The 13,820-nt window shown below is 37.1% G+C and overlaps 1 protein-coding gene across 5 annotated transcripts in view; it reads right to left on the bottom strand.

The window, feature by feature from the left end:
- The window catches only part of LOC117402512 (monofunctional C1-tetrahydrofolate synthase, mitochondrial-like), a 114,442-nt gene that overhangs the window by 48,518 nt on the left and 52,104 nt on the right, over positions 1–13,820 (bottom strand). For all 5 annotated transcript variants that reach the window (XM_034003732.3, XM_059024123.1, XM_059024124.1 and 2 more), the window contains 2 exons: positions 9,666–9,805; positions 8,867–8,908 (listed from right to left, as the gene is read on the bottom strand). In XM_034003732.3, the coding sequence (XP_033859623.3) occupies positions 8,867–8,908; positions 9,666–9,805 (182 nt within the window). The remainder of the gene's footprint in view (positions 1–8,866; positions 8,909–9,665; positions 9,806–13,820) is intronic.

Raw genomic sequence — 13,820 nt, 5'->3', positions numbered from 1 at the left:
TTATTTGTCCCATCCAATAATTTATTTTATTAGTACCGAGTCAAAACAAAGAAAACGTGCCTATTCGGGTCTAAAAAGTAAGCAGCAGGTTGTTTGAAGCGAGTGGCCTTTCGTTTAATGTTTGATTCTGAAGCTAAATAGCGACCGACCGTATTTTCTCCAAAAACACATTACAAGATGTGCAAAACAATTACCTCCATTTGCATGTACAGTTTCTTTGGGAAATATCTTGACACGATCATCAGCCAAAATATACTTTGCTTTTTTTTTGCTTTGTCGTCCATTTCTGGTATTTTACCTCCAATGCTGAAAACTAGATTTTAGCAACGTAAATCAAAACTATGCAGCAATGACTTTGTCCCACCTCCTACTGTACAGTACAGGTCACAGAAAAGCCAGTACAGACGCACTGATAGGCTGATTAAAACATCATTGTCATTTGAACAGTAAATAAGAACATTAACCGCTTTGGAGTATTTTTTTGTAAATGTTATTTGTCTAAGGATGTTTTTTTTTTTTTTTTGCCTAAGTGCAATGCACACAGACACCGAAGGAATAAAAAAAAAGGGCTATCTACAGAAGGAAGATACGTAGTTTGCGTCACTTGCGTTGTGCAGTAGTTCATTTAAACAAGGTTTCTTTTTATCTCTCCGTTCTTGTCCGGTATGCATTGGCCCCTAAAAGAGGTGATTTTCGCGATGACCCCTCAATTTCCTGATTTCTGCGAAATCGCGATTTAAGTAGACCCCTACTTATAATCAAGTTTGTAGTTTTCCTGTTTTTTTTTTTTTTATATATATTTTGAAGTTACTGCAGACAACTATTCAGTACTCTGAACTACACTTTAAAGGGTTCTTCCTGAAACCTTTTATAACTCAACCTTGGCTTGGATTTTAAGAATATCGCAAGCGGTTTTACTGGATTCAAACTGGGGCTCAGACCTGGTCACAGTACCATTGGTTTAGGACAAGGTCTATTACAGGGATCTGCAACCCTAGCCCTGGAGAGCCCCAATCCTGCAGGTTTTCTAGGTGTCTTTACATCATCAATGGCTAAAGATCTGGAACACATGTTAATCTTGACTAATTAAGTCAATAATTGGTGCGATTAAGTAAAAGAGCTCGGTTGAAATGAAAACCAGAAGACCCTGTAGCTCTCCAGGACCAAGGTTGGAGAACCCTGGTCTGCTGTATATGGTACGGGCCATTTTGTATTGGAAGAGATCTAAAAAAACATTTAAAAAACAGCACACTATTTGACTGATATTATTGGTCAGCAGTCGACAAAGCGTTTTCTGTGAAACCATCCTTAAATATAGGTTTACAAAAAACAAAACAAAAAAACATATTGTTCCCTGAACATTTCTTAACTTCTCGTGCCATCCTTTTTTCAAATCGGGGAACATGGGCTCCACCTACAGATGGAGCCAGTCACTGCATTCGTAATAAATAATTTAATTGATATGTATTGTTCCTAAGGACAATGTCTTGGATCTTGACTCACATTACTCTTACAATGTAGCTGCACAACTTTCTTGTCTAAGGTCCCTAATGCTTGTATCCATGTCACCTTATGATCTCCTTAAGATTATGATCTTTATTACATAATTTCAAAACACTAAAATCATAAAGATGACTTGAGATAGTTGGCTTTGTTTCTTACAGGATCTTTATATCAGAAACTAAGCAGGGTTGGGCCTGGATGGGAAAAATCTAAAAGAACACCAGGAGCTGAAGGCAGTTCTGTAGTTACTATACTAAATAAAGAACATGTCACCTCTCAAGGTAGGGTGGGCAAAGTTTGTTTTAGCTTTCAACAAACAAAACCTCAAATAGGTTATTATTAATATATGTTACTTAACTTAAACATATCAAATTAAATTTTTTTTTTAAAAAGTTTTAAAACGTGTAAAAGATGCTTTTTCACACAACAAATTCTACTACACAGTTCCTGCCCGGTGGCCATCTTGAATTTAAGTTTTACACTCTACTGACTTTAGCTTTTAGAATTACAAAAAATAAAAGATATGTCACTAAAATATTAAACATTTTCATTGGAAAAATTCATTCCAAGCTTGACTGTGATTTTAAATTGAAAAGATTTTTTTTTATTACTTTTTTTACGCAAGAGCTTACCCCTAAAAACACATCTGTCACTCTGCCAAGACTGTGAGGAGGGCGTGGCACGGAGACAAACACTCTGTAATGTAAAAAATGCATAGGCATCTGTAGCAGGGCGGTAGAGAGCCCTGTACGTATTTATTTGTTTATTTTATTTTAGAACGGGGTTCCCCTCTGCCCCTGTGCAGATTATTGTTTTGTGTTTGTTTATTATGATTTATTATTTACATGACGGCGAGCGCCGTATGTTTTGGTATTGTTTTGTTTAGTGACGGCGTAGCCGTTTGTTTATTTTATACTGTTTAGTAACGTGGATGGGAAGCCCCATCCACAGCACTTTTTAATAAAATAAACAAATAAATACGTACAGGGCTCTCTACCGCCCTGCTACAGCGTCATTTTTAAATGCATGGGTTTTGTTTATAATATAATATACAGAAACGTAACTTATTATAGCATGTTTCAGAGGTTATTTATTTGTCATACAAAATTATAATTATACCCATTATGCAATATTTGTAGTATTTCTTAGGGGTCAAAAAAGCCATGACAACAACGTTTTACATATCAATAATGTGTAAAGAATGTTATTATACATTGGATTGATGCATTTGCCACTGAAAAAGCAGGTAATGTGGACATCTATATAAATAATTAATATGAAGCATTTCTGTAAATGTTATAAATGTAATCCAATTTAAATTAAATCTGTGCATTGCAAAGTCATGTCTTCCACACGTTTTAACTTCCTTTCTGTATTACAAATCAATATATTTAAACGGTCTAGCATATTTGCAGAATCAGATCCACCGTGAATTGTATCGATGCTACTAGCCTTGTGAGTGTCTGTACCAGAGTTGTAACAAGTCCCCAAAATTGGGACTCAAGTCAAGTCATTGGGGAGTAAAGACTTGACATGCCAAGCTCGAGTCCAACCGAGTCACTAAATTGCTCAAGTCGAGTCGAGTCACCAATTTGGCTTGAGTCACTTTGAGTCATTAGTTCTGACCAGTGCTTAAATTTGTAAAGAAAGAGGTGCCGGGGAGCAAACAATGACAATAATACCGTCCTTAAGAACCGCACATTCAAAATCATAACACGTTTATTTGAAAGAGTATTGTATGTACTAGTGTTAGACATTTACATTCACGTATTCTACAACATATACAAAGTAGTAGTGCGTGCAGAAAAATTAATTAAAGGCAACCACAGGACAAAAAATAAATACAAAAAAAGCCTGTATACATGTTTTGTTATGGTTTTGCATTTAAATGGTTTAAAAAACAAACAAATTAAAAAGCATTCAGGAGGACTCCAGAAGGATGACATTGATTAAAAAAAAAATACGCACCCCAACACGAACATTGGTTTGATCTATGGTCTGCACTATCAGCGATGTGCATGCAACAGAAGCCGCTGGTAGATTACAAAAACGATTAATTAAACTTAGGCTAGATAGTTGTTGTTATCTTAGTATGTTTTTGTTGTCTATTAATTTAATTATATTCATTGAAAAAGGCAAGAGAACAAGATTGTTATTATTTTTATTGTTTTGGTTTAATATAAATATAGCAGGCTAATGTTCCTATTGAAGTAGGCTACAATATATTTTTTTCATTAAAAAGTTGTCATTGCTCTTTGTTGAAATTAATGTTCAGCTTTCATATGTTGTTGTGTACTACTCATTTTATCAAACCAAGTAGTGTAAGTTGTTCATGATGTTTTTCAAATCAAGTAAGCTTATTTGTGTATAAAAAAAAAAGACAATAGAGTTGCAGCCAGTGTCACCTTACTAAAGGCACTCAAACTGAAATCGTAAAGTAATTTAAAGTAGGGTACAAACGTGGCAGCAGACTGTCTCTCTTTAGCGCACACGCAAGAATTTGCAGACTTGATACAACTGTGTTGAGAATTTAAAAAGAAAGCATTTTATGAGATTTTTAACTAGAGGTCCCGGGAATATGACTCTGCACGCCCAGAGGTTCCGGGACTCTGTCCCGGCACAAATTAAGCACTGGTTCTGACAGTTCAAGATATCTTGATTTAATCAGATTAGTTTTACAGGAGAGTAGCAATCTATACATAAAAAATTATCTGTTAAATACAAAATTAGGATGCACAATAATGTGGTCATACTTGCCCCACCATTAAAAGTCCACGGTTTCTGCTTTGTTTTTCGTCTTTCCATTTTAGTGAATTTGATTCATTGGTCTATTTAAAAGCACACTTTGCCACTGTATAAAGACCCTTTTCTCTGTGCTCAATTGGGTTGGGTGTTTAGTAATGAATGATACCATAAAACAAAGAACATATCTAATATTTTCTCACTTCTCAACACTGACACCCCCTTATAGTTTTGTTTCAGATACATTAACCAAATAAGGGAATTTGGTAGAATTTAATTTCATGTTGAGATATTACTTCAAGGTTTCAACACATAGGAGGCAAATAGAAAAATAAAGAAACTGAGGCAAAATTTTATATAATTCACATGTAACAGAATCTGTACTACATATCTCTCCTCGTAGTGTAAGCTAAGCTATGAAGTGTCTTTTTCCATTAAATGTCAACTAGACATTTTTAAGTAACAGATACTGTTTCATAAAAACACAAAACATAATAAAAAGGTGTGTGTTGGAGTCCTAATGGCATAACAAAACATAATACTGTACTGAAAAAAGTACAAAAACAAATTAATCTTTTAAACTTTTTCTCCGGTCACATCTTATAATTTAACATACATATACATAAAACTTTAAGTTAAAGATTTATGTTTATGTATATTAAATTATAAGACGTGACCAGAAAGAAAGAAAAGAAAAACGTTTTAAGCCTTAGTTAAAGTCTTTAACTAAGACTTTAAACATAAACCTCTAGTTTCACAGACCCTGATTAGCACTGACCTTGGACTACATAATATTAGTTTAGGACAGGTAAACTTCCAAATGTTTGTAGTTTTTATTAGTTTGCATTAGTTTAATAAATGTACTGTAAACAATGTTTTACTCAGAACTGGATTTAAAGGGAAATTTAAAAATAGCTACAAAGCACCAACTCCCTTAAGAGATATGGTGTCCATAAATAAATAGATCAAACATATACAACCGTACAAACATACATTAAATAAAAAGAATAGTGAGCACCAAATACTTCCCAAATGATTTACTCTTCAAGCTTTCACTAGGCAATTTTACTTATGCACGTTTCAGATGCATTCATTTTCTTTATTTGTGTGCTAACACAACCTGAAAAATAACTCCTAATCAGTGCTTTTTCTGCCGTGTTGTTTAATTTGCCCTGGCATTAGTTATTTTTTTAAATATTGAATATCGACTGCCTACTCATTTTGGAAAAAATACCGCTGTTGCATTGTGCCTGAGTTTTTAATTCAGATTCTCATAAATTAGTGCCAGTTACCAGTGCTATGTTTTGAATGCAGTTTATTCATATTGTGGCTTTATAGTTCTGGCAGGATGCAACCTGCTTGTTTCTCTTCTGGCCGACTGTATAATTCTTAAAAGCTAACCAACGCAGGTACTTTTAGTGTACTCTCCATGTTGTTGTTGGTTTTTTGGGGTTTTTTTTGTGTCTGTGACAAAACTTAAAAATCACTATTTTCCTCAGGATTTTCTTCCCGCCTTTGCTTCCCGCCTACACATTTTGATTCCGGGGCTCCCTGCTGCTTGTGACTTTATGATCACAGAACGGTGCTATAGGCTAGAAAGGTGTTTTCTATTTCCTTTGCAAAGGTCTTAACAACCATGGCAGGAGCCTGTTTATGTGCAAAATAACAAGATGACTGCGTGTGTTAGAGAGGGGCTGCATGTACTGAAAATAAAATAAGTTTGTTATTGATTTTATCATAAAGACAATGACTCGAGTCAGATGGAGACGTTTTTGCGTGACTCGAGTCATGTCACGTCTTTTGAGCAGGGAGTCGAGTCTAGTCTTTGCTTACAGGGACTCGAGTCAAGTCGAGTCATTTAATGGCAATGACTCGAGTCGAGTCACGAAAAACTGCGACTTGATTCTGAGTGGAGTCATTGACTCGGGTCATTACAACTCTGGTCTGTACTATCTAAGCTGCCTATGACTTTTCACCAGTCATACCATCGTCACTGTGGTCAATCTGCTTGCAAGGGACAAAGTAAAAACGTGCCTTTAAATGTATCCCGCGTATTCTTAGTGGAGTTTCTACACACACTCATTATTTTATTTATATATGTGCATATCGCGTGTTTGAAATACTATTCATGCTGCACATTTCTAATATCGAGACTGAAGTTAGGATTTAAGATGTTATAAAGTGCAAGAGTTACATGTCGTTCTGTCTCGTTACTACTTCTGCTAAATGCATAGATCTCATGCATCATCCCATTTGTTAATAATGACATGTCTAATCCTGCACAAAAAGGAATGCTGTTTCCCCGTACCACTGTTTGGCGCCTTCTAACACTCACAGCAGCCGCTTGTGCCATTGTCTCAGCGGAGAGAGAATTTCAACTAGACATTGTAAAAACCTAATGCGCGTCGCTTAATCCAACCCATTTATCTTATAAAACCACACCTGATAGGATAATAACTCAGAGGTATGTCTTCCTGACACATAGCACTAACAAATGATGTATTTTTCTGCCGATTGGTAGGTGGTTACGGCTTCGAAATACCGTCTCGAAATATTTAAATGCATTTTTTTTTATTTATTTTTTTTATGTTTTACTTGCAGGAGTTGCTGTCAATCAGGTCTGCAACCAGTGCATACCAGTATTACGTTGATTGAAAAGCATTTTGTATGTGTAATATGAAGTGGGGCCTGTGGCCAGGTCAAAATAGGGAGACCAAAACTGATAATGCCGGTGCCGCAGACATGGCGCAGCGGCTAAGTCCCAAAACTGACTGACGCTTGTCTGAAAAACAAACTGTTATATCATAAAAACACTTGATAAAAATCGATTTTGTTTAGCCGAATGTAATTTAGGTGAACAGTACAATCAAAAGAACAATATTTTGTGAGATTTATATTATATTTTGAGAAATTATTATTCTATTAATATAACAGGTTTCGTTGTATTTTATGGTTTGTAGCGACTTTAGACTTCTGTTAAATATAAAACCACACAAACATACTGAAAATATATTAGGACAGACGCGTAGCAGACAAAAAGTTCTATTAATATACAGTACTGTGCAAAAGTTTTAGGCAGGTGTGAAAAAATGCTGTAAAGTAAGAATGCTTTCAAAAATAGACATGTTAATAGTTTATATTTATCAATTAACAAAACGCAAAGTGAGTGAACAGAAGAAAAATCTACATCAAATCAATATTTGGTGTGACCACCCTTTGCCTTCAAAACAGCATCAATTCTTCTAGGTACACTTGCACACAGTTTTTGAAGGAACTTGGCCGGTCGGTTGGCCCAGACATTTTGGAGAACTAACCACAGTTCTTCTGTGGATTTAGGCAGCCTCAGTTGCTTCTCTCTCTTCATGTAATCCCAGACAGACTCGATGATGTTGAGATCAGGGCTCTGTGGGGGCCATACCATCACTTCCAGGACTCCTTGTTCTTCTTTACGCTGAAGATAGTTCTTAATGACTTTCGCTGTATGTTGGGGTCGTTGTCATGCTGCAGAATAAATTTGGGGCCAATCAGATGCCTCCCTGATGGTATTGCATGATGGATAAGTATCTGCCTGTACTTCTCAGCATTGAGGAGACCATTAATTCTGACCAAATCCCCAACTCCATTTGCAGAAATGCAGCCCCAAACTTGCAAGGAACCTCCACCATGCTTCACTGTTGCCTGCAGACACTCATTCGTGTACCGCTCTCCAGCCCTTCGGCGAACAAACTGCCTTCTGCTACAGCCAAATATTTCAAATTTTGACTCATCAGTCCAGAGCACCTGCTGCCATTTTTCTGGACCCCAGTTCCTGTGTTTTCGTGCATAGTTGAGTCGCTTGGCCTTGTTTCCACGTCGGAGGTATGGCTTTTTGGCCGCAAGTCTTCCATGAAGGCCACTTCTGACCAGACTTCTCCGGACAGTAGATGGGTGTACCAGGGTCCCACTGTTCTGAGCTGATGGCACTGCTGGACATCTTCCGATTGCGAAGGGAAGTAAGCATGATGTGTCTTTCATCTGCTGCAGTAAGTTTCCTTGGCCGACCACTGCGTCTACGGTCCTCAACGTTGCCTGTTTCTTTGTGCTTCTTCAACAGAGCTTGGACAGCACATCTGGAAACCCCTGTCTACACTTGACTATATGCCTACAAAATCCCTGACTTTGTGCAAGTGTACCTAGAAGAATTGATGCTGTTTTGAAGGCAAAGGGTGGTCACACCAAATATGGATTTGATTTAGATTTTTCTTCTGTTCACTCACTTTGCATTTAGTTAATTGATAAATATAATCTATTAACATGTCTATTTTTGAAAGCATTCTTACTTTACAGCATTTTTTCACACCTGCCTAAAACTTTTGCACAGTACTATATGTTTTTCAATTGATGATTACTGAGATAATTTTACATCGATTTCAAAACTGCTGCAGCACACAAAATCCTTCCCATAGGGGATGAACACAATCACACTCTATTCGCCCACCCTACTTAAGGGACTAGACATGCCCAGCAATGGCATATTTGGTGCACCCAGTGTAAAGGTGTAAAGATCTTAAAATAATTTTAATTAAAAAAAAAAAATTGCAGACCACTTAATCCTTTATTAATTTTCCTTTGTCTTACTTACTTCATCTGTGTATTCTTTAGCTAAAGGTGCTCCTGCAGAAACCTGTAAATAAATATTACAATACATTTTTAGGAACGCTGTTTTGGTTAATACTTTTTTTTTTTTTAATCAGTAAAGATTACTTTCTACCAAGTACCGAGCAGTAGCAGTACGGATTATTATTATTATTTATTTCTTAGCAGACGCCCTTATCCAGGGCGACTTACAATTGTTAGCAGATATCACATTATTTTTACATACAATTCCCCATTTATACAGTTGGGTTTTTACTGGAGCAATCTAGGTAAAGTACCTTGCTCAAGGGTACAGCAGCAGTGTCCCCACCAGGGATTGAACCCACAACCCTCCGGTCAAGAGTCCAGAGCCCTAACCACTACTCCACACTGCTGCCCTTAAAAACATATTTCACAGAATACACCACGCTTAACTTAAATGTACCAGTCTGATTATGTCTTGTTGTTTCGAACTATACATGTCTCACCAGGATGCATTTAAAATCAGATAGCTCATTAAAACAAAAAGCCAGCAATCCTGAACCATAAATGCACTTAGTGAAGCAATTAGGTACAGTTGTGTTATGTCATACCAGACCTGTAATATCCTTTAATGTTTGAAGTAGTGTTTATTGTTCAAACATCCCTTACAGCTGAATATTACTACTGGGAACAGGCATAAATGGAATGTTGCTTCAAGGGTTTAAATATCTGATTTCCTTACTGGTAGATTACATTTCTAGTAGCCATACTGGTCCACATATGTTTTTGTTCAAATATTTCTTAATAAGAATAAAAGCACTTACATTTGGACCTCCACCGTGCATCTTTAAAGCTCTTACTGTGGCCACCAAAACTACCACATTTGGACGGAGGCCAGATACCCGGCACTTTATGTTGAAGAATTTTTCCATCCCAATGTCTGCACCAAAGCCAGCTTCAGTCACTGAAAAGTTAAAGTTAAAATTAAAGTTTACACTCCACACTTAAGAGCATTGAACTGGGGAGAATAGGGGGCAGTTACAGGGAAAATGTTCAGTTTTCAAAGCACCTTTTTACTCATCTACTCATCTACTCATCTGTATTTTTGTGTTCAAGGTCACATTAAACAATCAGGAAATTCATAGTTTGATACACACTACATTTACAGGGCAAACATTTCCGTTTGACAGGTATCTACACCATATAATTGACAATGCTTCTTCAGACACCCCCCACAATTCCCTGCAGCACATCAATTGCTGCGGAAGGAAGCAGTATATAGTAACAGAGCTGTCGGATGATGGGCAACAGCAAGTAGGAAATGTAAAGGAATTCAAGGAGGAAGATCAACAAATGTCTCCTGCCAAGTGTCACCACTTCCAATCCTAACCATATTTTGTATTCATTCAGCTCTATACTACTTCCTGCAATTGTCTCCGAGTGCCAAGTAAAATAAAAACATCTGCCCAAATTTCAGCTCCTGGCACAAACAAGCTACTTTTACTAGAAGCTGTTTCCCCAAGTGTGAAAATAAGCATAAAGATAACCGTATTGCATTATTAAAGGAAATGTATTACATTAACCCTTTGTAGTCCATTTATTAAGTGCGTGTTAATTTTAGACGCGCTGTTTAAATGTATTTTTTTTTCCCCACAGTCAAACGGGTTTAAAAGGCCCTGCATATCAACAAAGCACTCACTAGGCATCTCCAGCCCCGCCCCACCCTTTCGTTCGTTATCGCTTTCACATATGCTAAGAAATAAATAATAATAATAATAATAATAATAATAATAATAATAATAATAGTTGTAAATACCGATCAATCATCTCCTGATCACTCGTTTTATCACCAAACTCAATAATGCGATCCAAGTCATTATTTTATTACTATAATATGTCAAAAAAGCTCTGCAAATGTCCGTGATATTCTCTGTGCGCTGATTCAGTTAAAACCAGCTTGTTTCCTTATGGCCGCCCCTATCTGATGCCAGGGGCAAGTATGACTAATCATGAGATATGCCCTTTTTTTTTTTTATTTGTTTTTTTTCGGCTTGTCTTGGCTCCTGTCGCTCCCACTCGGCCATTGAATGGTTTTCTCGGCTTTTTTTGATGATGTCGGACAAGGTCCGACATAGGACCGCAAAGGGTTAAGGTTGCTGTATTTATTTCATTGTGTGGGACAGACCAAATTCAAAGACCCTCTATCAACGGACCAGAAACATCAATGGTATATAATGCAGTAACAACACATGATACACTGGTTCACTGGAGTTGAGCAGACCTCCTCTGCTGAACACATCCATTAGTGCCAAAATTGTTGAAATCAAGAAAGTGACCAACATTATACACCCCAGCAGAATAGTTCCCAGTTATCGAGATCAGCATTTAGAATCTGATTTCTTACAATACCATCTATTCAGCTGAATTCCTTCATTGCTCTTAGAACAAGAATAGTCCAACAATCCCATTAGAATTAAACTTTCTATTCAGAATCACTGCATAGTATAAAAACATATTACTTAACACCAAATAAAGTTAAGTAATGCTGGTTTCTGCTAAAGATAAAGGAAGGCATCAACTCAAAACAGATAAGAGGTACTCCTTAGCATGGTCTTAGCATCCAATACTATGTGCAGACAAACCATCCCAGTCAGATGTGTATCTACTTTTATCCAATTCAAAATAGTTTTGTTTTTCTTCCCTTCCAACTAAAAGTTAGGGCATCCTGCTGTGGAGAATAATTCTGGAAAAAGAATCACTGATTTCAGGTCAAAAAAATTGGGTTAGGTGGCCAGACTTTCAGCCCTTACAGTTCTGTATTTTGCTCATTGCCAATTAATTGAATCAAGTCCAAATATTTCTTGGTTATGAAACAATAGCTGCTTCTTTATGTTATGATATCCTTCAGTCCTGAATCAGTTTCCCTAGTGGTCCACAATAAACCAGACTCACTATTAGAATTACAACATGTAATAAACATGTTTTATTTAAGCAAATATCAACCCAAAACGCAAGCCTGAGCTGACCTTCCACTTTTTGCAGACCAAATAATTGCAAAAGTGTATTCCACAATATACATTAAAAATGGGGGAACATTTTTTTAACCAGCAATACAGTTCGGACTTGCTATCAGATTTATATTATTATGCATTTATTTTAGGTACAGGTAGTCACATGATTCAAGCTGCTGGGAACCTTATATCCCCAAATATTTGTATGCTTAATTGAAAAGCCAACTCAAGTAAAAATTTGAATAAAGGTGTTTTTTATACCAATGTAAAATTTGTAAGCAGCCATTTTACAACTGTTTTAAAATCGGCTCTTAAAAAATAAAAAAATAAATAAAAATAAAAAAATAATCAGTTTTGCTTTAATCAGTATTAGTCATGCCTAACCCCCCAGTGTCAAATTAATTTGTTTTTCTTCAGGTGTCCATCATAACCACAAAGATGGTCTCCACTTAAGAAAAAGGGTAAGATGCATTGAAAGAAGTACACTATGTTTAAAAAAATTGCATTGGCTTCAGAATATGCCATTGGACAGACTATGTGGATAGAGAAATGACAGTTTCATGTGAAAAAGCATTGTTAAAAGGTTTACTTTTATTCTCCTCATAAAATTAGGTTAAGCATGAACCATTAGAAAATGTAGTAAATGGGAGACAATGTTTACTAAATTTCATTGCCATGCAGAGTCTATAAAATGCATTGTCAGTTAACCATGGACTTATTTATGTGTACTGTAAATCCTGGTAATGCTTGCTCATTATGTTTTACAGACCTATAGAATAACCATTGTTCTCACATTCTTAAGAATATTAAATCATTGAAAAGCTACTCAAACAGAAGGGGGTAATGAATGTCAAGAACTTACATTGGGGAAAATCCAACTGTACTAAGCTTTGTTGCAAGGCCCTTTTCAACAAAACTTTCAGGAAGTATTGCAAGGTACCGCGGGTCATAGAATAACACATTGTTATACCTGTATCTCTAAGCAGAATACATAATAAAAAAAAATACTTCAAATCGTGTTGAATTTTGTTTTTTTTTATTGTATTTATTTTAATGTGCAATACGCATGAATGCAATACGTATGAATGTGATATGATGCCAGTGCACGCCTTTTAAGCTAGTGTGAGAAGGTTGGTCTGGTTGAATATGAAAGACTAAACGTCAGTGTGAGGAATGTGGAGCAGAACTGAGACGCAGGTACAGAAATACTGAACTGTAGTGCTGTATCAAGATAGTGTACGAAAAAAATTGTAAAGTGTCTTGGAAACGGGTGTGTGTTGCACATGTGCCATTCAAACGTGCCCCGAAAACTAAAAAAAAAAAGCAATAGGGAATTGAAAAGGTTACCAAATGAAGCTGATAAATGTTTTTTTGTGAGCTGTGCAGCCTCCAGTAAACCAATGTAGACTTTGCTGGTATAGTACGAAGCCTTAGTTTCGAAAAATAAAAGAAAAATATCAGATTTTTTAACTGCACAGCAGCTTTCCGATTCAGACAATGTACCTCCACAGCCAAAAAAGCAAGCATGGCATTTTACGAGTTTGTGGCTTCAAGAATTTCCCTGGTTATGTTACAATCATCAAAAATAGAACTTGTAAGGGCTCCCGAGTGGCGCATCCAGTAAAAGCACTCCACGTGGAGTGCAGGATGTGCCTTATAGCCTGGACGTCACCGGTTCAAGTCCAGGCTATTCCACTGCCGACCGTGGACGGGGGCTCCCAGGGGGCGGCGCACAATTGGCCGTGTGTCACCCGGGGGTGGGGGGGATAGGTCGGCCAGGGTGTCCTCGGCTCACCGCGCACCAGCGACCCCTGTAGTCTGGCCGGGCGCCTGTGGGCTTGCCTGTAACCTGCCCGAGAGCTGTGTTGTCCTCCAACGCTGTAGCTCTTGGCTGGCTGCATGGTGAGTCCGCAGTTTGAAAAAAAGCGGTTGGCTGACGGCACACGCTTCGGAGGATAGCGCTTCGGA

The sequence above is a fragment of the Acipenser ruthenus genome, chromosome 5, assembly GCF_902713425.1.
Source record: "Acipenser ruthenus chromosome 5, fAciRut3.2 maternal haplotype, whole genome shotgun sequence".
NCBI classification, from domain to species: Eukaryota; Metazoa; Chordata; class Actinopteri; order Acipenseriformes; family Acipenseridae; genus Acipenser; species Acipenser ruthenus.
This window is presented reverse-complemented; position numbering and strand designations above follow the sequence as displayed.